Consider the following 26,875-nt stretch of genomic DNA (forward strand, 5'->3'; position numbering starts at 1 on the left):
ATATAATTAACAAATACAGTAAAGACTGGAAATCTATGAAAATAACTTAGCCTGACATAAGAAACCATAAAAGGACTGAAGCTGAGGTAGGCATGCATGGGGAAAACGAAAGAGAAGGACAGCAGACAGGAACCAGAGCCTTTAAATGCAGCAGAACCGAACGCGCTGTTAACACTTCCTACATCCTTGTTGATTCTGAACCAGCCTTGGGTCCCAAAGCAACATTAGCAAAGTTTTCTTATTTTGACACCTGTCACTTTACCATTAATAAAAAAGTAACACAAATCACTAACCAGGCTAAAATAGCTACATCTGTTCCAATACCTACTCTTTAACTCCATTTAAAAAGAGAAACAAGCTTGCATGGTGGCACACGCTTGTAATCCCAGCATTCAGGAGGCTGAGACAGGATGTGGTTGGCAGACAGGAGGATGTGGTTGGCGGACAGCCTCAGCTACTTAGTGAGGCTCTCCACAACTTAGTGAGACCCTGTTTCTTTTTTTTTTTTTTTTTTTTTTTTTTTTGGTGGTACTGGGGTTCCTGGAAGCACTTCTTCCTCCAGGCTACACTCCCAGACCTATTTTATATTTTTGCTTTTTTTTTTTTTTTTTTTTTGGTGGTACTGGGGTTCCTGGAAGCCCTTCTACCTCCGGGCTACACTCCCAGACCTATTTTTTTATACTTTTTTATTTGGAAACAGGGTCTCATAAGCCAGCGCGCGCGACTGGCTTCGAACCTGCGTGATCCTCCTGTCTCTGCCTCCCAAGCGCGGGGATTACAAGCGTGCGCCACCACGCCCGGCCTCTATTTTATATTTTTGAAACAGGGTCTCTTACGCCAGCGCGGCTGGCTTCGAACCTGTGCGATCCTCCTGTCTCCGCCTCCCAAGCGCGGGGATTACAAGCGTGCGCCACCACGCCCGGCAAGACCCTGTTTCAAAATAAAGAATAAAAGGCTGGGCGTGGTGGCGCACGCTTGTAATCCCCGCGCTTGGGAGTCTGAGACAGGAGGATCGCGCAGGTTCGAAGCCAGCCTCAGCTGTTTAGTGAGGCTCTCAGCAACTTAGTGAGACCCTGTTTCCAAATAAAATACAAAATAGGTCTGGGAGTATAGCCCAGAGGTAGAAAGCCTCTGGGTTCCACCCCCAGTACCACCAAAAAAATAAATAAATAAATAAATAAATAAAGAAAGAAAGAAAGAAAGAAAGAAAGAATAAAAATAGGGCTGGGGGGTGTGGCTCAGAGGTAGAATGCCCCTGGGTTCCATTTCCAGTACCGTAAAAAAAAGAGAGAGAGAAACACACACACACACAAAGGTGTCTAAAAAATTCAATAATCTGTAAATTCAATGAAACAAAAAATATTTTAAGCCATATATCTTATCACCACCATCACCACGGTCATCACCAGCCCCATCACCATCACAGGCACCACCTCCACCTTCATCCCGATTACACCACATCACCGTCAGCACAGGCACCACCTCCCATCCTATCAACATAATCGTACCGTCCTGAGGTGACTCTGCAGACCTGGTCACAGCTATCATTTTTGTAGTAGGAGTCTGATCGTGACAAACTTGGTGCAAGAAATTTATTGATTTTCCTATCAAAAGAACCTAAAACAGAAAATATACTGTGATTACCTTTATATAAAATTAATAATCATCCAAATACTTTAATACTGGATCAAGTATCGAGAGAGTTCTAGGAACTCAAAACCAGTATCTTAACAAACATTAATATGTTGACATCACTAATACTTCACCTCAAGAACATAAACAATCATAAATGCAAGGACATTTTATTTAACTAAAAATTAGTTGTGCTCACAGTCTGAGTGTGCATATGTATACGTGCATGCACACACAGACACACACATAAAAACAATAAAACATGGGCCCACAAACGCCCTCCTCGCCCACCTTCCTAGACTGGTCCATGGTCATAAATGAAGGGATCATCGATGTCCTCAGAGTATACTTGTCATGCCACAGTCGATCTGTTTTAACTGTTGGATCTGATGCTACAAAAAACTGAACACAAAGCAGATCAAGTATTAAAAAGTGACTTTGTGCAAAGTATTAGCGAACAGCAACATCAAAACTAAGTTATTCCAGAAGCTATTCTATGGGTAACCTCTCCAGATCAAGAAGTCCTAACCATTTATACAATAAAACGTGCACTGTGCAGCATTTTGGATGGAAATCAAAGTTGGATTATATATTTTCCAGATTTATAAGATCAAAGTATAACAAAAACAAGTTCTAATTTTTGGTAGAGATTTCGAATCCTCATTTGAGTACCCATCAAGCCTGTACCAAGCAGCATCGGAGACCCGCCTGGCGGCTTCTCTGTGCACGAGGAGCTCTTCCACCTCGGCGCACTTCAGACGCCTGCACCTCCTACTCCCCAGTGCCTGCTTGGAACGGCCCTACACTCAGCTGCACCTGCTCCTCAAGGTTCGCATGACCTCTGCCATCTCTGCCTTGCAGAGCGCCACAGTGCGGAAACGGGCCTAAACCCAGGCACTCAGTTCACCAGAGCCCCGAGTTCACACTACCACCTACAGGCAGACCCAGAGGCACACATGCCCACACTCCAAACTGCCCTGCGGCTCTCCCTGGAGACCACCCAACGTTAGAGCCTTGCCCTCATCCAAGCTGAAGCTCACTTCCTGTTCTATCCCACCACCCTACCACCCAGAACTGCATCGGGAAGGAGGAAACTCAACTGCGATCACTCCAGCTTGGCCACACGACGAGGGCATTTCATTTCCAGTCCTGTGCCCAGACCTGTGCTTTTAATCCCACACTTATTTACTAAAAGCACAACTGCTGCGTCTAAGCAGTTTTTCATTCTTGATGAACAATGCCATTTTTCCTTTCCAAAAGGTGACTGGCCAGCACTCCGCCAGCAGGACGTCACGCCATCCACACCCCATTTGTTTCAGTTTGCAGGTCGGTTGGACTTGCACTGTTACTGCAAATTGTGTGTGTGTGTGTGTGTGTGTGTGTGTGTGTGTGTGTGTGTGTGTGTGTGTGTTACTGGGGATGGAACCCAGGGGGCCTCACTAAGTAGCTGAGGCTGACCACAAATCAAATTGTGTGTGTGTGTGTGTGTGTGTGTGTGTGTGTGTGTGTTACTGGGGATGGAACCCAGGGGGCCTCACTAAGTAGCTGAGGCTGACCACGAACCATAACCCTCCGGTCTCAGCCTCCCGAATGCTGGGATTACAAGATTGCACCACCATGCCCAGCTCACTGCAAATATTTTTAAATCAGAAATTGTTAAATGAAAGAATCAATTCCAGCCAAATACTAAAATACATTACCAGTATTTGTTTTTAATAATATCATTTTCTCAGGTCAATTAATAAGTTTTTCTCTCACAGAAATTTACTGCCAAGGTTAAATATTTAGAAAAACAAATGCCAAGGTCTTACATTTGACCCTTGTGTGAGTGGTGATAGCAATATGCGATCTCTCCTACAAGCAGGCGCATGAATACGTGTCAACACTTTTCTGTCTGCAAAGGGATCCCTACACTGACTTTCAACTCACTTCTTACCTGTGCTGTCCACAGAGTAACTGACACACGCTGATCTTGCTATTCTACTTTCTGACCTCTATCACCTTCAAGTGTAGAACATACGGCTGGAAAACCTTGGGAGGTGGACAGTCCGACTCTAGCGCAGCTATCTCCATCCCTACACTTAAATTGTGCCTGATAGAAACAAACCAGCAAAGCCCGCCGGGAGGCCCCGCGGCTACCAGTCATCGTGCTGCGGCTGTTCAGTCAACAGATCAATTGCATTAGATCGTATTTCTCTGTTATCCACTTAAACAGAAGAGCTAATTTTTACAAACACACTAATTTATCCTGATAGCTAGAGTGAAGCTGGATTTTTATCAGTATGAAGAATAAGAAAAGTTAATTTAAACCATAGATAGAAACCCCCAGACAGTCCAGCCATCTTAGAAGTCACGAGCACACTGCTTCAGCTGGGGGCAAAGGAACACATATCCCTCTACCAGCAAACATCTCGTGGCACACACAAAGAGTGTGGGCACCTTTAGAAAGTCATTAATTCCATGAAAAATGTGTCGTGAGAGAGGACAAGCCGAGGTCAGAATATAATTGCAATAAGCTCTTATTTTATGGGTGCATTTTCCACTCAAGGTCCTTTAATTTTCACCATTATGTCAAACACAGAAAGAATCAAGGGGAAAAAATAAAACATAATTGTACCATGATTTCTCATTAACTACTGGACAAATGCCAAGGCCTCCCTACTAAAAACAGAAACGGAGTGGGTGATTTTCTTAGCAAACAGCCCATCAATACAGAGCACAGAAGACCCCACTTCAACTTGCCAACCATGCCAGGCACTGCTGTGAGATTCCCACTCGGGATGCCTGGCAGAAATAACAGGGCAACTGCTGGGGGGGCACCAAGGGGCCAGACGATCTGTGCAGCAAAACCACACACAGGCACACGTGAGAGGTCACAGCATGGAAAGGGCACGTCTTGTACTTCCTGGCTAAACGAATCTGTAAGTACTTTACTTATTTTAATGCTTCTGCAAGTAGAATTTTTTTCTGAAACTCCATGCCTGGATCACTCAGAGTGAACGTACAGAAAAACAACTGATTTTTGTTACTGATCTTGTACCCTGACAGTGACCTTGTGTGTCAGATACAGACTTGTCTCTTCACCTACATACTACTATGCAGTGCACGCTTTAGTGTTCCAGATGGAAGGTCGTCTTGGCTTGGAACAGAAACAGTTTCACTGCCACCTTTCTGACCCTTTCTTCTTTCTTTTCTCCTGGCCTCGCCTGAGGGTCCTCAGCACGCGAAGGAGTGGAGGAAGCAGACACCAGCCCGCTCCTGATCCTCAGGAGGTGTGCAGCCCCCGTTCATGTGACCCTGGTGTTAGCATCTCAGGCACTGGGGTTCCCCTCTGTCACAGTGTGAGTGTTTTAATCACAAAGGTGCTGAGTTCCGTCAACTGCTCTTTCAGCTCTTTCTGCTCTTTGCAGTGCTCTGAAGGGGTGTGGCACCGACCGGCGCTTTCCTGGCCTAACCCTGGGCGCGGTGTGCCGCCTTTACTATGCTGTAAACTCTGCTTCCCGGTAGTTTACTGGGATGTTTTGCATCCATGTTCATAGGGGACACTGGCATATAGGTTTCACATGCTGTCTTAAGGTGGCTTCGTATTCGGTATGACTTAAGAATCTTTCCTTCCTGCTCTGTTTGAAAAGTCTAAGAAGAATTAGTGTTGTTTTTTCAATACTTGGTTAGCACTCACCAGAGAAGCCATCGGTCTTGGGCTATTCCTATTCAAGTGTCTTGACCACTGATTCAACCTCTACCTGTTCCAGGTCTATGCAGATCTATTTCTTTGCAAATCAGATTTGGTAGTTTATGTGCTTCTAGGAACTCGATTTGGGAAGAGAACTCTGCTGTGATCAGCTGTTTCCTTTCCGTCTGAGGGCACCGTCCTCCCGCCTGTCGTCCTCCTGCTGTGGGCCAGGGCCCGCCCTCCGGGAGGGTCCCTGCGCCTCCTCACTCACTGCTCTGCAGAGCCTGGGGCCTGGGGTCGGCTTCACTAGTGTCTTGCTGTGGATCTCAGCTCAGGCAAGGCCTTGGTGCAGAGTCAATGTTTGCCATTAACTCGCAATTCACATAACATGCCACCTGTGGGCTGTGAGCCACAGGTTTCTGCAGCTCCCTCTTTCCTGGGGCTCTGCACCCCTGGCCTTGCTGCTGCTGGAGTCGCCAGAGTCTGCCCGGAGGCCTGCTGGCCTTACTTTCCGTTTCAGTCATGGCACTTTTCAGCTCCACAATTTCTACCTCTTTGTTGACATTTGTACTTTCTTTTGATTATAGAAAGCTACATTTCCTTAAATAAATGTTCAATAAACTACTATGAAGGACTATACAGTTCATGTACAGCTATTCAAAGTCAACTACACACTTGAAGTAATTCAATTTTAAAAACAACTTGCAGTACACATTAGCCAGAGTGAGGAGAAATTATTGTATTTTGGAAGAAACATAATTCTGAGGTTTCAGTGATATAATAACCAAGCACATAATGTAATTCTCTAAACTACCAAACTAATATAGTAAATACATTATATAGTCAATGTAAGAGAATTTTTTCAAAACTAATCAAAGAGTTAAATGAAAATTTATAAATGTAGGCTTCTCCAGAAATTGTAGGTCAGAGATCTACAAATAGGAAAGAGAAAGGCCACGAGCCTTAGGGACAGAAGACACTCAAACGCCACCCTCTCCTCCTAAAAAATATTCAAACTCTGCTATACAAAAATGCTCTACAAATGGTACTTATTTTAACAGGCACAAACACTATGGTCCAACGCTGAAACATGATATTTGAAATAAGACAAAGCTGACCAAGGAATGAAAAGTAGTAACCACACTTGGGATAGGACATTGATGGAGGAGGGGAGGAGCTGAGAGCACAGAGGGGGAGGAGGGGGAGGAGCTGAGAGCACAGAGGTGGAGGAGGAGAGGAGCTGAGAGCACAGAGGGGGAGGAGGGGGAGGAGCTGAGAGCACAGAGGTGGAGGAGGAGAGGAGCTGAGAGCACAGAGGTGGAGGAGGGGAGGAGCTGAGAGCACAGAGGTGGAGGAGGAGAGGAGCTGAGAGCACAGAGGTGGAGGAGGAGAGGAGCTGAGAGCATAGAGGTGGAGGAGGGGAGGAGCTGAGAGCACAGAGGTGGAGGAGGAGAGGAGCTGAGAGCATAGAGGTGGAGGGGAGGAGCTGAGAGCACAGAGGTGGAGGAGGAGAGGAGCTGAGAGCACAGAGGTGGAGGAGGGGAGGAGCTGAGAGCATAGAGGTGGAGGGGAGGAGCTGAGAGCACAGAGGTGGAGGAGGGGAGAAGCCGAGAGCACAGAGGTGGAGTAGGGAGAGGAGCTGAGAGCACAGAAGTGGAGGAGGGGGAGGAGCTGAGAGCACAGAGGTGGAGGAGGGGAGGAGCTGAGAGCACAGAGGTGGAGGAGCTGAGAGCACAGAGGTGGAGGAGGAGAGGAGCTGAGAGCACAGAGGTGGAGGAGGGGAGGAGCTGAGAGCACAGAGGTGGAGGAGGGGAGGAGCTGAGAGCATAGAGGTGGAGGAGGGGAGGAGCTGAGAGCACAGAGGTGGAGGAGGGGAGAAGCTGAGAGCACAGAAGTGGAGGAGGGGGAGGAGCTGAGAGCACAGAGGTGGAGGAGGGGAGGAGCTGAGAGCACAGAGGTGGAGGAGGGGAGGAGCTGAGAGCACAGAAGTGGAGGAGGGGGAGGAGCTGAGAGCACAGAGGTGGAGGAGGGGAGGAGCTGAGAGCACAGAGGTGGAGGAGCTGAGAGCACAGAGGTGAAGGAGGGGGAGGAGCTGAGAGCACAGAGGTGGAGGAGGGGGAGGAGCTGAGAGCACAGAGGTGGAGGAGGGGAGGAGCTGAGAGCATAGAGGTGGAGGAGGGGAGGAGCTGAGAGCACAGAGGTGGAGGAGCTGAGAGCACAGAGGTGAAGGAGGGGGAGGAGCTGAGAGCACAGAGGTGGAGGAGGGGAGGAGCTGAGAGCATAGAGGTGGAGGAGGGGAGGAGCTGAGAGCACAGAGGTGGAGGAGGAGAGGAGCTGAGAGCACAGAGGTGGAGGAGGGGAGGAGCTGAGAGCACAGAGGTGGAGGAGGGGGAGGAGCTGAGAGCATAGAGGTGGAGGAGGGGAGGAGCTGAGAGCACAGAGGTGGAGGAGGGGAGAAGCCGAGAGCACAAAGGTGGGGGAGGGGGAGGAGCTGAGAGCATAGAGGTGGAGGAGGGGAGGAGCTGAGAGCACAGAGGTGGAGGAGGGGAGGAGCTGAGAGCACAGAGGTGGAGGAGGGGAGGAGCCGAGAGCACAGAGGTGGAGGAGGGGAGGAGCCGAGAGCACAAAGGTGGGGGAGGGGGAGGAGCTGAGAGCACAGAGGTGGATGAGGGGGAGGAGCTGAGAGCACAGAGGTGAAGGAGGGGGAGGAGCTGAGAGCACAGAGGTGGAGGAGGGGAGGAGCTGAGAGCACAGAGGTGGAGGAGGGGAGGAGCTGAGAGCACAGAGGTGGAGGAGGGGAGGAGCTGAGAGCACAGAGGTGGAGGAGGGGGAGAAGCTGAGAGCACAGAGGGGGAGGAGGGGGAGGAGCTGAGAGCACAGAGGTGGAGGAGGGGAGGAGCTGAGAGCACAAAGGTGAAGGAGGGGGAGGAGCTGAGAGCACAGAGGTGGAGGAGGGGAGGAGCTGAGAGCACAGAGGTGGAGGAGGGGGAGGAGCTGAGAGCACAGAGGTGGAGGAGGGGAGGAGCTGAGAGCACAGAGGTGGAGGAGGGGAGGAGCCGAGAGCACAGAGGTGGAGGAGGGGAGGAGCTGAGAGCACAGAGGTGAAGGAGGGGGAGGAGCTGAGAGCACAGAGGTGGAGGAGGGGAGGAGCTGAGAGCACAGAGGTGGAGGAGGGGAGGAGCCGAGAGCACAGAGGTGGAGGAGGGGAGGAGCCGAGAGCACAGAGGTGGAGGAGGGGAGGAGCCGAGAGCACAGAGGTGGAGGAGGGGAGGAGCTGAGAGCACAGAGGTGGAGGAGGGGAGGAGCCGAGAGCACAGAGGTGGAGGAGCTGAGAGCACAGAAGTGGTTGAAGGGGAGGAGCTGTGAGCACAGAGCTGAAGGCAGTAGGGGAGGAGGGTGCACCGGAGGCCCTGGTCCTGACTGGGAGGTGGATGAGCAATGGTGCCCTGATACAAGGCTATTCCCGACCTGCAGGTGGCTCATTTGGGGATCATCGCATGTTATAAACTCCATACTTCCCACATGTGTATCTCAGTAAGTTTGTTCCTGAACTTGATAATAATAAAAAATATCAGTTAAGCACAAATAAAACTATAAATAACTTGTGCAAATCAATACCTAAAAAGAAAGGTAATTTTTACTAATTACATATGAAAAGCTAAAATAATAAAATAAGCTAGATCTGAACAAAAGCTATAGAGATTGCCTGGGGGGAAGAACCCAGAACTGCTAAGAATGCAGAATTCTTCCTCCCCCCCCTCCCATGGAAGGGTTCAAACAGAGTTTTACTTGAGACTTCAACATCAGAGACACTGGCTAAAGATACCTGTGAAACACTTCAATCATTAGTAAAACAGAAACAAAATACCTCTCAGAGCTTTCAATCTAGTTGTTTGTTTGTTTGTTTGTTTGTTTGTTTGTTTTGTGGGATGGAACCCAGGGGCATTCTACCTCTGAGATACCCCAGCTCTAATTTTTTATTCTTTATTTTTGAAACAGGGTCTCACTGAGTTGCCAAGGGCCTCGTTAAGTAGCTGAGGCTGTCTGCGAACCAAGATCCTCCTGTCTCAGCCTCCCGAATGCTGGGATTACAAATGTGCGCCACCACGCCTGGCTTCATTCTGTGTTTTTGAAAAAAGATAGTCTGTTTAGCAAAATGAAATTAGGAAGTATAAAATCATTTCTTAACCTATAAATTCAGTGTGCAATCTCCATAAAATAATTTTGACATACTTGTAGCTGAACTAAAGGGCTGGTTCTCAATTCCTGTCTTAAGTGTAAGTTGCAAAGCCAGCAGGGAAACCTGGAAGGAACAAGGTGAGGACGGCCCCAGAGGCCTTAGGTATAGCCGTGGCAGGACAGGAGGGTGCAGGAGGAGGCTGGGGCGGACCCGGACTCGACGAGAGGAGACGCGCAAGCGGCCCGGCTGCCAAGGTGTGCTCAACTACCACAACCGCTGTGACCACGCAAAAGCACAGTTAGAGAAGAGCAGTCACACCCACAACGCCCAGACATACAAAGCACCATGCCTCGGTGCGAAAGGAACATGGCCAACGTGCAGCCCGGAGCAAGAAAGACACCTGATGACCTTGAAAAGCTGGTACTCTCGAGTGATGGGTGTGAATGTGGCCGAGCAGATGGCACGCTCGTACAGCGTCCTGAAGCCTTTCTGCCAGGCTGCGCAGTGGGAGGACAAAGGCCAGGACTGCAGCAGAGCTGGGCAGGCCTTATCTGAATGCTTGGCAGAAGTGCTCGCTGCAGGGCTGCTTCCGACTAGAACGCTCGTGGCACAATGGTCCAGCCTGAGGAGGGCCCAGGTGCAAACCGGCTGGATCCATGTTTCGGCGCACTGATCCGAGAGCCTGGGCAGTCTCGGCAGGGCCGAGCTTAGAGCGCTTCACACGTGCATGTTTGAACAGGAATGTGCAGCCGGTGGTAGGGCAAGTTAGTACGCTCACTCAAGGACGTAAAATGGAAGAATAAAAACATAAAGCGTGCCTCCGGAAAACCTTCAATTCAACCTCCCAGGACCTGCCTTAGAGGAATTCCCAAGCTGATACAGGAGGCAGAGAAAGTATGTCTATTTTTTTGTTTGTGTGCGTATGTCTAGTACTAGGGGTTGGGCCCAGGGGCATTCTACCTCTGACCTATACCCCCAGCCCTATTTTTTATTTTTATATTGAAACAGGGTCTCATTAGGTTGATGAGTTTTGCTACTTGCTGAGGCTGTACTTGAACCTGTGATCCTCCTGTCTCAGCCTTCCATGCACGGGATTATAGGAGTGTGCCACCACACACGGTTGAATGTCCATTTTAATAATGCTCCTTAGATTGAAAATTACAAAGACTACAATCCCTATGTATTGAGTTGATAAATAAAAAGTCATCTTTCCATCCGTGACACAAAATAGTAGAAAACAGAATGGCACACTATCACAGGAAGAGCTGAAAGACACTGAAGCTCACGCCCAATACGCACACACACGCACGGGCCTTGTGTGTTCACAAGCACCCACCAAGCACCGTACGCAATTGGTTATACTGCAGCGTGTTTACAAAACAACAGCATGTAACAGCACCCGAGACAGCTAGGAATGACCTGTGTGAGCTGCAGACCTCCCACTTGCCAGGTGCAGCTCCCCCGAGAAGCCGTGGCTGCATGCAGGCGATGGCAGGTGGCTGAGCCCAGACACAGGGTGCATGGTGCGCAACCCTCCAGCTCCGCCTTACCTGCTGCCAGTGCTGCTCTGCGGCAGAGCGCCCCAGGCTTCCTGGGAAGGCCCCGCAACTCAGACACCAGGACCCTCCAGAACTCGTCATTGCTGCAGCATGGATCTGCCTCAAGCCTTATGGTGGTAAACTGTCGTGACATTTTCTGGGTCCTGTCTCTTTGATGATTTTGATGGTTTTTAGTATGACACTCTCACCCTACTTTTCCCCAAAAGCCCTATGGTTTTGTACACCAGTGGTTTTTAAGAACACATGATTTTAAAACTGACCATAGTTCAAAAGGTAAACAGACACATACACAAATACCTGGCTATCTGAACGGGTGTGCAGTCGCCCACCCGCAGAGCAGTGAGCACATGCAGCCACACACTTGCAGGCAGAGGCCTGTCTGCAGGAGGCTCTGCATCGGCCTGCTCCTCTGTACCCCCCGCTAGTGCCAGGGAGGGCGATTCCCCACTAAGCACATACAGCTGTGCAAATTTAGATGAAGCGCAGGTACATCCCCCACAGGGAACCGAGGGCGAGAGCCGAGCACCCGTGCCTCTCAACTCCAGCCCCAGCGCCAACCCGCCTTTACCTCGTGGTAAGTGTCCTCCAGCTCCCCATCGTAGATCCAGCGGTACAGGAAGCTTAGGATGGGGTGAGACACGAGGCTCAGAACGTGCCGCACCAGGGACCGCATGTACGGGTCTCCAGTTTTCGTGTAGGCGTGGACAGCTGAGGCCAGCTCACCTCCTTTCCTTCCTGGGGGAGGGAAATACATAAAAACACCCAAGTTTACTTCACAGCATGAGCCCGCCCGGCACCACCAAGCCATGTCCTAGTGACCGCTCCCTTCCTGCCTGCAGTTCTGGGGCTGGCGTGCAAGCCATGAATGGACACACGCCAGAGCCTACGTGGCATGTGACTAACGTGCGTTACAGTCCACACCTGTTACAATTCGGGAGACACACAAATACGCATGGCCAAACTCGATGACCCAGCACACCTCCTCCGGGGTCCGCCAGGCCTGCCTGTGGCCCACAGCAGTGCAGCCTGAGACACGGCCTCCTGGGTCCTGTGAGGACGCAGGTGTGAAGGAGGGGAGCTGCAAGCCCAGGCTCTGGCGCCAGGCCAGGACTTCAGGATTCTGCGGCACCCATGCTCTGAAGCACGCTTGTGTGCGTGCATGCGTGCGTGTGTGTACGCGTGTGCATGTGCCTGGGACGTGTGTGTGTGCGTGCGCGTGTGCACGCATGTGCCTGGGACCCAGGATGCTACTGCCCCTATGCAGCAAGTGCTGCAAAGATGGAGAGCGGGAGAGGCTGAGGACAGAAGCGGGACCTGAGTGGCGGCTGGAGCTGGAAGAGAGTAGGGATGGGCGGAGGAGGCCGGCGACGGCCAGCGCAGGGAGGGGGTTACTGTGTCCAGCTGCTGTCTTGTTGGGAGAAGGGCCAGGAGGTGAGGGTCAAGGCACAGGAGCACAGGGCCAGACGCGTCCGGCCCAGGAGGCGGGGAGGGTGGAGCTCCTGCCCTAGGGCACACGCTGGCTCCAGCCCAGGAGTCCTAACAAGCCCAAGAGGGAAGCCATTAAGATCCCAATGTCACAAATAAAAGAGAGAGAGAGAGGTTCCTCGCTGAGATGGCACCAACTCTGAGGAAAAAGACTTGTCCAGAAGGAGCCCAGAATGTGGAAGGCAGAGCCAGGAGGACCAAGCTGTGCATGCAAATACAAACATGCACATGATCTGCTCTCGGGGGAGGGAGAAGAGGAAGGCCGGAAGGCAGGAGGCCAGAAAGGAGGCCACAGGGGGCACGGGCAGGCGTGGTGTCCACCACCAAAGGCGCTTAACACTGCAGCGCCTCCTTCCTGCCTGCGCAGCACCAACACCGAGCCTCTGGGACAAAGACACCGCAGGCCATTCCAGCCAGGCCCTCCCCAAGGGCGTGTCTGATAGTCCATGTCCAGTGGAAATTCTATGCCGATCAGGACCCGAAGGGCAGGGTGGAAGAGCAGCATGGGACGGCTGGCCCTACGGGGCTGGACCATAGCACGTCTGGCAGGCACACAAGAAAACACACACGAAGGACCTTGGCAGTGATCCACCAGGGCCGCGAGCGTCTTCAGCCTTATTTTGGGATCGTAGGTCCACACCAGAAGGCGCCGCAGTGTCAGGCTGCTTTCCAGGCCCATGTTCACACCCGGATCGTCCTCTAGCTGGAGCTGAGGGCAGCGAGGAGAGGAGCACAAGGACAACAGTGAGGAAGGCCCGGCTGCTTCCAGATCAAGACTCAGTAAGACCGCTGCTCTCCTAACAATGACGTCAAAGGGCCCCTCTGAGAAAGCAACAGCACTTTCAAGGTACAAATGATCTTTAAATGTAGACAAGACCCTGAAAATTAACTGGCTCCAGGGTCCAATAAAAGTGTTATGAAACTGCTATTAAAAGTGATACATGGAGAAACTTACAACTCTACATGGTTGAATTTCCTAAATCTTCAAATCATGAAGGAAATAAGATAAAAAGGAGATGTTTACCTGGGAGTGCAGGACAGAGAGAAGCCGGTAGTACTCCTTGAGCTCTTGGTGCAAAGCGGCACAGAAGCTCTGTGGGGAGAGGAGACGAAGCAGTGAGGCCTGGGGGGCTTGGCGCGCGGACGCACGCAGGCACACCACTGCGGACACCTTCAGGGAAGCAGCACGCTTGAGATCCCGCCTGGCAACAGGCTTCTAGCACTCCTAACCACAAATACATCGTAACATTGCTAAAAGAAGCATTATTCCACCAGTGCAGTGGTCCACACTTGTAATCCCAATACTTGGGAGGCGGAGACAGGAGGATCACAGGTTTGTGGCAGCCTCAAATACTGAGTAAGGCTCTCAACAACTTAGTGAGACTGAGACCCTGTTTCAAACTAAAGAAGAAAAAAAAAGCCGAGCATGGTGGCACATGCTTGTAATCCCAGCATTCAAGAGGCTGAGACCAGAGGATCGTGGTTTGCGGACAGCCTCAGCTACTTAGTGAGGCCCTCGACAACTTAATGGGACCCTGTTTCAAAATAAAGAATAAAAAAATAGGGCAGGGGGTGTACCTTGGAGGTCGAATGCCCCTGGGATCCATCCCCAGACCCACACAAAAAATAAATAAATAAAATAGGGCTGAGGGTGTAGCTCAGAGGTAGAATGCCCAAGTTCAATTCAAAGTACCACAAAATAAATAAATAAATAGAAAAGAAGTGTTATTCCTTCAAACAAAAAGCACGAGCTTTGTGGAAGAAAATAAAGAACATAGTAAGGTTTTCATGAGCTCTGAGTATGGTTGCTTTAGAGAATGAATGATCCTTTATTTTATGTCCCCTCTAAATCTTCAGAGTTAAAACATAACTTTCTCTAATGTTCTTAACTGACAAATCTAAAAGCCAGCAACTCGATACCAACCCTCCATCTGCTTCAGTCTACCCAGAGGTCTCCCTGTCCTCAGCATCATAAGTGTCTCTGCATATCCCGTGTGTGTGTGGTGTGGGCCCACACACACGCCCCACGTAGAGACTGAACGTGGGGGCATTCTACCTCTGAGCTACACCCCCAATTCCATTTTCTATTTGGAAACAGTATCTCACTAGGTTGTAGAGGGCCTTGCTAAGTTGCTGAGGCTGGCCTTAACCAGAGATCCTCTTGTCTCGGCCACTCAAATACTAGGATTGCAGGTGTGTGCCGCCATGTCCAGCAACATACAGGGCCCAAATCCAAATGACAGTGCCAGTGGTGCCAGGAGGAGCTGCCCTGGCCCCGCACGTGGGGAGCTCGGCATCTCAAGACAGCCTACCACTGACAGAGCCTGCAGTGGGAAAGCTGTTCTCTTCAGATGAATGTGCAGGCCTGGCCTAAGGGTGGCCAGTGTAACAGGCAGAAGAGCTGGCAAGACTGTGGACAAGAGGTGGTACACTGTGGTAGGAATGGGAAATGGCACAGCCACCATGGAAGACAGTGTGGAGGGGCCTCAAAAAACTTAAAAAGAGAACTACCATATGATCCAGAAATCCCACTCCTGTGAGCGTTCTCAAAGGAAACGAGTGTGTTGGAGACATAGCTGCACTCCCAGGCTGACTGCCGCAGTACCAGTCACGGGGCCAAGGAACACAAGTCAGCTGAGCGCCAACTGCCGTGGCTGGGCCTTGTGGCGCATGTGCGCCAGCAGCCTTCAAAGGCTACTGATTAAAGGAACTGCAACACAGATGGACCTGCACGCCACTGCCTTACGTGTAGCAGGGCAAAATCCACACCACGTGATTTGCTCACGTGGAATATGTGACAGTGATCCAGAAGTCAGGGATGAGGGGGTCACTGGAGGCTGAGATGGACAAGGGGAGGAAGGCCGCTCAACACAAGTTACGGTGCTGCAGGAGGGAGACGGGTTCCACTAGTGCACAGCAGAGCAGCTGCAGGTAACGTCAGCTGCTGTACACTTCAAACAGGCCAGAAGACAGGATCTGGAGTGTTTTCACCCTACAGAAGTGGTAATTATTGGAGGAGATAAATATATTTACCCCAATTTGAGCAATATACAACATATACATATGTCAAAATATCACATGGTACCCCATAAATATAGCCAATTTTTTGTAGCAACTTAAAAGATAAATTTTGAGCCAAGCATAGTGGCGCACGCTTGTAATCCCAGCATTTGGGAGGCTGAAACAAGAGGATTGCAGTTCACAGACAGCCTCAGCTACTCAGTGAGGCCCTTTGCAACTCAGTGAGACCCTGTTTCAAAATAAAGAATAAAAAATAGGGCTGGGGTGTAGCTCAGGGGTAGAATGCCCCTAGGTTCCATCCCCAGTACTGCAAAAGAGAAGAAAAAAAGATAAGTTTTATGGAAGTTAGTTTCCTTGTATTTCCTGTTTGTTTTGCTTATCTATTAAGTTGACCGGGACAGATTGGTGGAACTTATACATATAATGAAGTGACATAAACACAGACACAAAACAGTCCCTTTGGAAGGGGGAGACACAGCAATCAGGCAGACTTCTGCGGCAGGCAGTGGGTGCCACTGGGGTGGAGACAGCAATGCAGCTGCTCGCCCCGTGAGGACAGGTGGCCAGCAGTAACAGGAACAGCCAGGCCTGCAGCTAGCAGCCACACAGGCACCTTCTCTATCTCCAAACAGGAGGTAATCGTTACCTCACTGTAAATAAGAAGATACTGAGGCAGACAGGAAGTGACCTGTGAAAAGTGACTCCTGCTACCGTGCTCGGGACAAAGCCAAAACATGAAGCCCGGGCCATGGACTTCAAAGCCATGTTCCTGACCAAGGCCGCCTGCCCTGCCCCTCCCTGACAGAGACCACCCTCTCTAACCGAGGCCCCTCCCTCCCCCGAGGCCACGCCTCCCCCGACAGAGGCCACGCCTCCCCTGCAGCTTGCTGAGTTCTGTGGCTGAGGGCCCCTATAGCTAGCTGCCAACAGCTTCGGCCTAGCCATTGCAACTGTCAGCTCCTGCAGATCCTGCCCTGCTTCCATTTTCTGCAGTGGACCCCATCAACTGCCAAAGTGGCTTTAAGAATTCTCCTAGGAGTTATTTCAGATAAGGTTTTAAACAGAGGCATTCCCACAGCAAAATAATAAGGAACGTACCTGACCTACAAGTCCAAATGAACGGTCCAGACTCCTCTGGTCGGTGTACTTCCTGACTTTATTATGTAACCAGCCCAACTCGGCAAGTCTCGCTGCCGTGTCCCTCAAAGACTTGCTTAGGTGTGCCTGGAAGTGAACACACCCAGGTTGAGAGCAAAGGAGAGCGCTGAGGTTCAGGACCCTCAACTGCGTGTCCTCCTGCTGCTGTGCCTCCGAGGCCTCGGCACCTGGCCACGTCCCAGCCTGTCCTGGCAGAGGAGACCACAGGGCAGTGGGGAGGCTCCACCCACCCCTGCAGGGCCGCGACCAGCTCTGTGGCCTTCCTCCTCTGGGACAGGCCCCCCACTTGACGCAGCACCATGGGTGGGCAGGGCTGTGACCCTCAGGTGCCGCTGAGCTCAGGGTGGCAGGTGTTCAAGGAGCAGGCGCTGACCACAAAGGGCCCCGCAGTGAATCGCCGCAGCCAGAGCCCGGCAGGGAGACCAGCCAGAACCCGAGCGTGCCACCATGAGCTGCACCGTCTTGTGAAGCCCCAGGGGCCCACCAAGCCTAACAGTTCACCACTGAATCTGACGCTGTTTTTCTTTTTGAATATTTTAAACAAGATTTTATGTCACTATACCTTTCCTTCCACTTTATAACAATTTTCAGTGCTGCTCATTTTGATATTTTTGCCATCTATGCCCTGGAAGACGTACAAAATGTCTCTTACGAGAGCTGCTTCAGTAATTTCCGTAGCACCTGTAAAATGATTTTTAAAAGACAGTAATCACTAAATAACACATTTTAAGATGAAATAAACTCCATGACATGATTAGCTCTAGGTAATACATTTGCCACCAAGAGAACATTTACAAACTCGACAAACAAGCTAAGATGAAAAGGACCAAGACCGGGCAGACCGGGGTCTGTGAGGGCAGCTCACGCGCCTCAGCTGAGGAGCTCTGAGGACCAGGGCCGTGGGGGAGCAGCACAGCAGCCAGAGCGCAGGGCGGGGCCTCTGCCAAGCCAGCTCACGGCAGAGTTGAGAGGGTCCGACACCACCAAGACACAGCACAGGGGAGATCGGAGGGTTCCATATGCCTCCAAGCGAGTGCACTCGAATCTCACGTGGCAGCTGCCTTCTCTGTGACTGTCGATACCGAGAGGCTGACATTTCCCACTACAACTACAGGTATGCCTTTTCTCTCCGTTCTGTCTGCCTTGCTCTGTGCACTCACAAATCGTTAGCTGGTGGACACAGGATTAGGACACTGTGTCTTCCTTAAGGAAAAACCCATCATTGTCAAAAAGGCCCGTGTCCCAAGTACTGCTCCCCACAGCCCTCAACAGTCACACGCCCACCATGCTGCTCCCTAACACCCACAACACACGCCCACCATGCTGCTCCCTACAGCCCTCGACAGTCACACACCCACCGTGCTGCTCCCTAATGCCCACAACAGTCACACACCCACCATGCTGCTCCCTACAGCCCTCACAGTCACACGCCCACCGTGCTGCTCCCTACAGCCCTCAACAGTCACACGCCCACCATGCTGCTCCCCACAGCCCTCGCAGTCACACGCCCACCATGCTGCTCCCCACAGCCCTGGATAGTCACACGCCCACCCTGCTGCTCCCCACAGCCCTGGACAGTCACACGCCCACCATGCTGCTCCCTACAGCCCTGGATAGTCACACGCCCACCATGCTGCTCCCCACAGCCCTGGACAGTCACACGCCCACCATGCTGCTCCCCACAGCCCTGGACAGTCACACGCCCACCATGCTGCTCCCTACAGCCCTGGACAGTCACACGCCCACCATGCTGCTCCCCACAGCCCTGGACAGTCACACGCCCACCATGCTGCTCCCCACAGCCCTGGACAGTCACACGCCCACCATGCTGCTCCCCACAGCCCTGGACAGTCACACGCCCACCATGCTGTTCCCCACAGCCCTGGACAGTCACACGCCCACCATGCTGCTCCCCACAGCCCTGGACAGTCACACGCCCACCATGCTGCTCCCCACAGCCCTGGACAGTCACACGCCCACCATGCTGCTCCCCACAGCCCTAGACAGTCACACACCCACCATGCTGCTCCCTAACGCCCACAACAGTCACACACCCACCATGCTGCTCCCTACAGCCCTCACAGTCACACGCCCACCATGCTGCTCCCCACAGCCCTGGACAGTCACACGCCCACCATGCTGCTCCCCACAGCCCTGGACAGTCACACGCCCACCATGCTGCTCCCCACAGCCCTGGACAGTCACACGCCCACCATGCTGCTCCCTACAGCCCTCACAGTCACACACCCACCATGCTGCTCCCTACAGCCCTCAACAATCACACACCCACCATGCGTCTTATGTCTTCCCACACACCTACTTTGACCTACTTGTTTCTTTATATTTAAAATGCGGCTAGTGCCGGGCGTGGTGGTGCACGCTTGTAATCCCCGCGCTTGGGAGGCAGAGACAGGAGGATCGCGCAGGTTCAAAGCCAGCCGCGCGCGCTGGCTTAGGAGACCCTGTTTCCAAATAAAAATGTAAAAATAGGTCTGGGAGTGTAGCCCGGAGGTAGAAGAGCTTCCAGGAACCCCAGTACCAGCAAAAAAATAAATAAATAAATAAATAAATAAATAAATAAAAATAAAATAAAATAAAATGCGGCTAGCCGGGCATGGTGGTGCACACTTATAATCCCAGCATTCGGGAGACTGAGACTGGAGGATCATGGTTCACGGTTCACGGACAGCCTCAGCTACTTAGTGAGGCCCTCTGCAACTCAGTGAGACCCCATTTCAAAATAAAGAAGAAAAAATAGGGCAGGGGGTGTATCTCGGAGGTCGAATGCCCCTGGGTTTCATCCCCAGACCAGAAAAAATAAATAAAATAAAATAAAATGTGGCTCTTATAGCCAAGCATATTGGTGCACGCTTGTAATCCCAGTACTTGGAAGGCTGAGACAGGAGGATCTTGTAGGTTCAAAGCCAGCCTCAGGTACTTAGGCTCTCAGCAACTTAGTGAGACCCTGTTTCAAAAAAAAGAATATAGAGCCGGGCGTGGTGGAGCACGCTTGTAATCCCCGCACTTGGGAGGCAGACAGAAGTATTGCGCAGGTTCGAAGTCAGCCGCGCTGGCTTAAGAGACCCTGTTTCCAAAAATAAAAAAGTATAAAATAGGTCTGGGAGTATAGCCCGGAGGTAGAAGTACTTCCAGGAACCCCAGAGCCACCAAAAATAATAATAAAAAAAAAAGAACATAGGCTGTATGTGGTGCATGCCTGTAATCCCATCATTCGGGAGGAGGAGACTGGAGGATCATGGTTCATGGACAGCCTCAGCTACTTAGTGAGGACCTTCGCAACTCAGTAAGACCTGTTTAAAAAAATAAAACAAAAAACCGGGCATGGTGGCGCACACTTGTAATCCCCGTACTTGGGAGGCTGAGACAGGAGGATTGCACAGGTTCGAAGCCAGCCTCAGCTACTGAGTGAGGTTCTCAGCAACTTAGTGAGACCCAGTTTCCCAATAAAGTATAAAATAGGTCTGAGAGTATAGCCTGGAAGTAGAAAAGCCTCTGGGTTCCACCCCAGTATCACCCAAAAAAATAAATAAAAATTAAAAAAAGAAAAACTAAAAAATAGAGCTGGGGGTGTAGCTCGGAGGTAGAATACCCCTAGGTTCCATCCCCAGCAACACACACACACACACACACACACACACACACACACACCCCATATATATAATAGGTCTGGGGGATGTAGCTCAGAGGTAGAATGCCCCTGGGTTCAAGTCCCCGTAAACACACACACACACACACACACACACACACACACACACACACTCCTTCCCCGCCCCCCCCGGCTTCATTTTGGAATGAGCAGGGCTTTAAAACTCTCAACAAGGTATTATTTCACCATCAAGCAAAGTGTCCATGAATTTCTTCAACATTCGAGGCCCTGTGCCATGATGGAGACAGACATGCCCTCTGGGGAACTAGGACTTGGGAGAAAGAAAGTGACTTTCCTAGGGGTCTGAGCAGCAACAGAGGCTTCCGGGAGCAGTGGAGAAGGAAACAGGAAGGGGCCTTTGACAACAGGCAAGCTGTGAAGAGCGACACTGATGGAGCAGACCGTGCAGCCACCAGGGGATGCAGACCGAGCAGGGGATGCAGAGGGCCCGGGGCCCTATCAGACACCTGGGCTCCACGACACAGAGCGGGAGCCACCAAGTGGCGGTCCTGGGACATCCTTAAAGTGAGGAGGGATGGATTCTAAATGCCAAAGCCAACCCTACTCACCGCCCGTGTCCCCTTCTCTCCTCGGCCTCGGCACATTGCGCACAATGGTGTTCGGGATGCCCTTTGAGGTAGGGGTTTGCGAAGAAGGCTGGTTTGCAGTCAAAGTCCATGCGAGACGCGACCCCAGCTGCTGTCGAAGGCAATCCCCAACTCCTGGAGCTTGATGAGACTGTCTAGAGGAAGAACCTGACATTTATATCTTGAAATGACCAGGCTATTTAGAGAAGAGATAAAAACACCCCTAGAGATTTTCCTTAGGTTACCACATGGAATCGCATCAACTCACAATCTGAGGTGGGTAACACCACCACGTCCCCCTCTCCCCACGCATCTAACAATCAGTCTCAAGCCTATAGACTGTCCGGGCTCCCCAAGACCCTGGCCCAGGGCCCACACCAGTGCTGAGAACATCCTACCCCAGCTCCCGTCCCTTTCTCCTCACTGACTTTCTTTAGACTAACATGTGATGTACCTTGCTCACATTTTGCCACCTTGAAATTCCCAACTACTTTTAACTTCAGAATCAATGTCCTTCTCTTGCTTGACATTTCCTGAGCAACGGGGCTTAGACACGTGGACCTTGGCCCATCGCCCATCCTCAAACACCTCCTGTCCCAGGACGCTCACTAAGAAAAGAGGTACTGTCACTTCAACTGACTTGGAAACGGGCAAACACAGAGTAGAAGGCAGCACTCAAGACCAAAGCAGTTCAGCAACGTGCTGCTCGACAGCCTCAGGGCCAGATAGGTGCCTCCCTTCTAACAGCGGGTGCTCTGACAACCGTGCCAACGCCACGGAGCCGCACTGGCTTCCGGGTCCCGGAGCACAGCACCTGGGCCCACCTGCAAGCTGCTGGCGGAGCGGCGAGCTCCCAGAGGGCCTCTGGCTACCCTCAACAGGAGAAGTCCAGCTACTAAACTGTCTTCTGTGTCGCGCATTTAAGAGCCTGATCCCAAAAGACTTTCAGATCCGTTCTCTACGCAACTGTTTGTATCACACAGCAATCACTCCAAATTCGGAAACACGGTGAGTACCAATACATGCCGCTGCTCCGTCAGGGACGCTCGCAGGACAGAGCCCTCGCCCGGCACGGCCTGGGCGCACACGTCCCATCTTCTAATACCCTAGCACAATGTCACAGCCCACCAAGTGACCAAGGGCCACTGAGCTTGGGGGCACCGTGCACTTGATGCAGACCTCCAGACCGCTGCTCTGCTGGGAAACACCAGCTTTATGACCTGCAGTCTCCCTGGTACCCCGGAAACAAACGGGCAGCGAACCAGTCGCCTGGCTACCCACCGACGAGTGCACCTGAAATCAAAACAAATTCTGAAAGCCCACTAAAGACACTGCACGAGCCTGACTCTCAGATGAATTCCATATTCCAAAACCAAACTCGATTGGAAAGTCTGTCAAATCACAAAGCTATCTTATCTCGGCTGTGAATTCTTGGGTTCCATCACATTCATTCATATGCACTAACTTGCCAGATTCATTAGTTTGAAGACCACAGTGCTGAAGGATAATTCAACCATATTGCTAAAGCATCCAATGTGAGCCAGACGTAGTGGCGCTCACCTGTAACCCCAGTACTCAGGAGGCTGAGACAGTAAGATCACAAGTTCAAAGCCAGCTTCAGCAAATTAGCAAGGCTCTCAGCAACTTAGGGAACCAAATAAAAAAACAAAATAGTGCTGGGATGTAGCCTGGAGTTAGAATGTCCCTGGGTCCAGTCCCCAACACCGAAAACAAGAAAGTAGCAGTGGGACAAGAAGGCCTGGAGACAGCTCAAGCCACGCCTGCACTATTCGGTCAGCAAGGTACCGCGAGGCCCTGGCCAGAGCTCAGGCACTCTGGCCCCCGCGTCAGGGAGGTGGAACGTGAGCTTGCGTTACCCCGGGAGCAGAGGTGGTGGCGCAGGCGCGGGGCCGTTGAGGGCACACAGGCCGATGCTGCTGATGCCGCTGCTGCCCAGGCTGCCAGAGCTCGGTGCCGCCTGGGTGCTCCGGTCCTGGTAATTAAGGGGCAAGGTCTGAGGCCTGGCGCAGTAGTAGGGAGTGGAGTGCGCATCTCGTGGTAAGGCTTGTGCAAACAGCGTGGCATAGCTGGACACCTGAAATGAAAGCGCATCGAGATACAGACGGGTATGAGTCCAAAACAGTCTCCAAGCCTGAGGAGAGTTTATATTCCAACCCTGCTCCCTTCCTAGAACTCAATGCGTACTTCATGTATTTATTTAAAAACTGCATGAGATGCTTCCAAAATATTCCAGAAGGGCAAAGTTGTAGAAGTTTTTTGAACTCCGACAACTATTACAATGTCTGATGGCTAAACACTCTTCCAAATCCAAGCAGGCGAAAATTCAATGTCCGGCATTATAATGAAGAAAAGCTGCATGCTCAGACCAGGCTCCGGAGATAAAGGACTGCCAGCCATCCAAAAACCTCAGCTCCGTGTCACTGACGGGTCCAGCACAGAGCCCCTGACGGCGTGGCCAGGGGCAGGGAGCAGAGCTCTCCCTAACACCACACGGAGCAGAACGAGCCCAGTGCCGCAGGAAGCTCCACTGGATGGCGGATGAACGCACCAGTGGCTGAAGCACCAGGAGCCCCCGGGTCCGCGAGGAACTACCCACCGCTACTCATAGACTAACACTGACACCTTAGGTTTTATTTCTTTTTTTTCCTTTTTGTGGTACTGGAGGTGGAATCCAGGGGCATTCTACCTCTGAGCTACACCCCAGCCTTATTTTTTATTCTTTATTTTGAAACAGGGTCTCACTGAGTTACAAAGGGCCTCACTAAGTAGCAGAGGCTGGCCACGAACCTAGATCCTCCTGTCTCAGCCTCCAAACACTGGGATTACAAGCGTGCCCACCACGCCCACTTACCTTAGGCTCTATTTAATCACACACTATTCTATCAGCATAGCATATTCAGAAGCACGTCTTAAGAAAACTGCACACTGACTGAAGATGCCTTAAAAATCAGACTGCGTGCCCCCCACCCCGGAGCCAGGCCGTCTGCTTTCCTCCCGCCATCCCCTGCCACTGAGCAGCCACTCACCTTGCTTGCTGGCTTCCGAGGGTCCTCACTAAGGTTAAGCAGGAGGTAAAGAATCGACCATTTGTTTTTCAAAACTCCCTGTTTAGAAAATATTAATATTAAAAAACTATTTTTACAACTCTCCAGTCCTATTCCCCCTCCTACATCATGTCTGCCGCCAGAACAGGGCTGCATTTTAAAATCCCTGGTAGCGTCAGCCTGTGCTCACTTCATGTGTCCAAAATAGTGCTGCCCTGGCCTCCGAAGGCCCGGGATAACGTCCCCTGGCAATGCCCTCGGCTCCGCAACACCCTGCAGACTAACTCCGAGGCCTAGAGCACAAGTCTCTTACGCTACCTCCCCCCGAGCATCAGTGTTGTCGTTCCTGAGAACATCTGTAGGACTCCTCACAGCGATCATAAAACAAATGTCACCGGGAATATTTGAGCTGTTTTTTACTTATGTTCCATTTAGGCCACAAAATAAAGTATCACTGAAGAAGGAGAAGGAAGAAGAGGAGGAGGAGGAGAAAGTGAAGAAGGAGGAGCCGATCCACAGGCCCCTCTCCAAACCTGACCATCCAGCCCTCATCCACAGGCCCCAGCCCAACACTCGTGACCCCATCCTGACCCACAGGCCTCTCTCCGATCCTGTCACCCGCCAGACCTCGATCCACTATGCCCCGCATCTACACAGCACCGCACTCCAATCTCACTGCCGTACCTTGTGGACGCACTGTCTAGAAGGTAAGATCTTCATTTACCAAACAAACTACTGAGCGGTTACTTACATTATGCAAACCCTTCATTACATAAAACATTCCCTGAACGTTTCTTTAAAGTTGATTTACACAAACATCCTCCAGAAACTCAACCAATTCCCCAGCTTGCAAAACAAGCTAAGACAGCTAGCCTGAAGTCTCAATGTAGTGGTAAACAAGCAAGCCAACAAATCAACTCGACAGATGGCCCTTCCTGACTCACTAAGGGGCTCCCAGAGGAGGCCCAAGCCTCTAGAAGACTGGCCCAGTGAAGGAGAGGAGCTGTGAACAGATCAACTGGCGAAAGCCTAGAGTCGAGTGGAAACTGAAAACCCAAGGCCAGGTATCCGGTGCTGAACCAAGAATCATGGGTCTGCTTTTTGTTTTGTGGCACTGGGGTGGAGCCCACAGTCACTCTACTCTGAGCTGCACTTCCAGCCCTCCTTTACTTTTTACTTAGGATCTAGTTGCTGAGGGCCTTGCTAACCTGCAATCCTCTTATCTTGGCCTCCCATGTACTGGGACTACAGGCATCCACCGGCACGCTGGCTAAAACCTGGGATTTAAACTCGACCACAGGAAGCCGTGGAAGGGCTCCTGCAGGGGCCGCTGAGTCTCGCTGACCGGCACTGGGCTGCAGAGGGTCCACGAGGCTCTGGAGGCAACGCGGAAGACAGCGGCCACCGAGGGAAGCGTGTGGCTGCATCACGCTCGGCCTTAGAACACCTCACCGGGTGCCCGGCCCGAGGCTCCGTGACCAGCCTCAGGCCTGTCTGGGAGCCTGCCCCAGATGACCTTGCGGACTCCGCTTCTCTCAGCACACGGAGCTGTCAGCCACCAGCAGCAGCTGCCGCCGTGGCCGAGGGGCAGGTGCCCTGCACACACCACCTCCTGCCACACCACAGCGCCACGGCAGGAGGTGTTCTCTTTGCACACAAGTGAGAAGGGCAGCGAGCAAGCCTAAGTAGCCTCCCTACACCGCAACACTGTGCCGCGCTCAGCAGCCCGAGTCTGCAGGCCCACGGGCGTACTTACAAGGGCAGTCCACAGGTCGTGGCGTGCAGAAAGCACCAGATCCATGGTGTTATGGGCACCAGGGGAAGCAGGCGCTATGGGAGGTGAATGGGCACCAGAGCCACAAAGAGGTGAGCGGCGCTCCCTCGGTTCCGAGGAGGCCACGTCCCGGGGCTTTCTTAGGGAACGACTCCGTGAAGATAGCTGGGGACCGTGGCGGGGAACAGCTTAAAGCCCAGGTCCTCCCTCAGGAGGGTGTGTGAAGGGTGAAGAGGAGGAAGTTCCCAAAACGGACTACACTGAGCACACGTATTACCAAACGACATCGTGAAGAGGCAGGCAGCTTTGTTCACACGAAGGAACAGGTCCTGAGCAGCGGGCTCAGGCTGCTGAAGACGCCTGCAAGCGATGGTGTGTGCCGGGGTGCCGGGGAACCGGAGAGCGAGGAGCGCCAGCCGCCCCGAAGCCTGCGCCCAGCAGGAGCCCAGGAGGCACCGGGCTGCCGTGGCAGGCCAAGAGCACGGGCCCAGTCTCCCACGCTGCGGCGCCTACACGCCGCAAGGCCTGGAGGAGCATGTGCACAGGCCGCACCCCGCAGCCTGCCTGTGCGGGCTGACTCCCACGGCGCCCAGAGGCATCCCTCTGCCCTCCACCTTCACGTACCAGAGCAGCTGGGCGGCTGTCTGGGCTCACTCCACACGCCTGTCTGCAGCTCCACTCACTTCCTGAAAGCTGCAGAACTCGAACCCTCCCCTGGCTGAGGCAAACTCCACTGTGTAGACCTACCACATTTAATACGCACTAAACGAAACCTGTCAGGCACCAGGAGGCCCAGGAGTGTCAGAACAGAGTGCAGACAGCACCTGCACAGGGCACCCGCCCCGCCCCCAGGCACCCACCTCCTGCCCTCAGCCCTGCCACCATGGCGGAGCAGGGCTCAGTGCTTCCCGCACCCGAACCCTGCCTCGCGCTAACAGCAACCACACCTTCCAGCGGGCAGGGTGGCACATGCCCGGAGCCCCAGCACCTGGGGCTGAGCCAGGAGGATCCAGGTTCAAAGCCCGCCTCTGCAATTTACTGAGGTGTTCAACAACTTAGTGAGACCCTGTTTCC

General features: G+C 52.1%; 1 protein-coding gene across 1 annotated transcript in view; it reads right to left on the reverse strand.

Annotated features, from left to right (window-relative positions):
• Positions 1–26,875, reverse strand: part of TUBGCP3 (tubulin gamma complex component 3) — a gene marked incomplete at both ends in the record, with an annotated part of 66,530 nt that overhangs the window by 26,620 nt on the left and 13,035 nt on the right. The window contains 10 exons of the mRNA XM_080690124.1: positions 1,509–1,617; positions 1,924–2,034; positions 11,613–11,779; positions 13,106–13,238; positions 13,554–13,622; positions 16,649–16,774; positions 17,271–17,389; positions 20,945–21,117; positions 22,840–23,057; positions 24,010–24,087. Coding sequence (XP_080546250.1) covers positions 1,509–1,617; positions 1,924–2,034; positions 11,613–11,779; positions 13,106–13,238; positions 13,554–13,622; positions 16,649–16,774; positions 17,271–17,389; positions 20,945–21,117; positions 22,840–23,057; positions 24,010–24,087 — 1,303 coding nt within the window. The remainder of the gene's footprint in view (positions 1–1,508; positions 1,618–1,923; positions 2,035–11,612; positions 11,780–13,105; positions 13,239–13,553; positions 13,623–16,648; positions 16,775–17,270; positions 17,390–20,944; positions 21,118–22,839; positions 23,058–24,009; positions 24,088–26,875) is intronic.

This window comes from Muscardinus avellanarius (assembly GCF_963383645.1).
Source record: "Muscardinus avellanarius genome assembly, chromosome: 2".
In the NCBI taxonomy this organism is placed as follows: Eukaryota; Metazoa; Chordata; class Mammalia; order Rodentia; family Gliridae; genus Muscardinus; species Muscardinus avellanarius.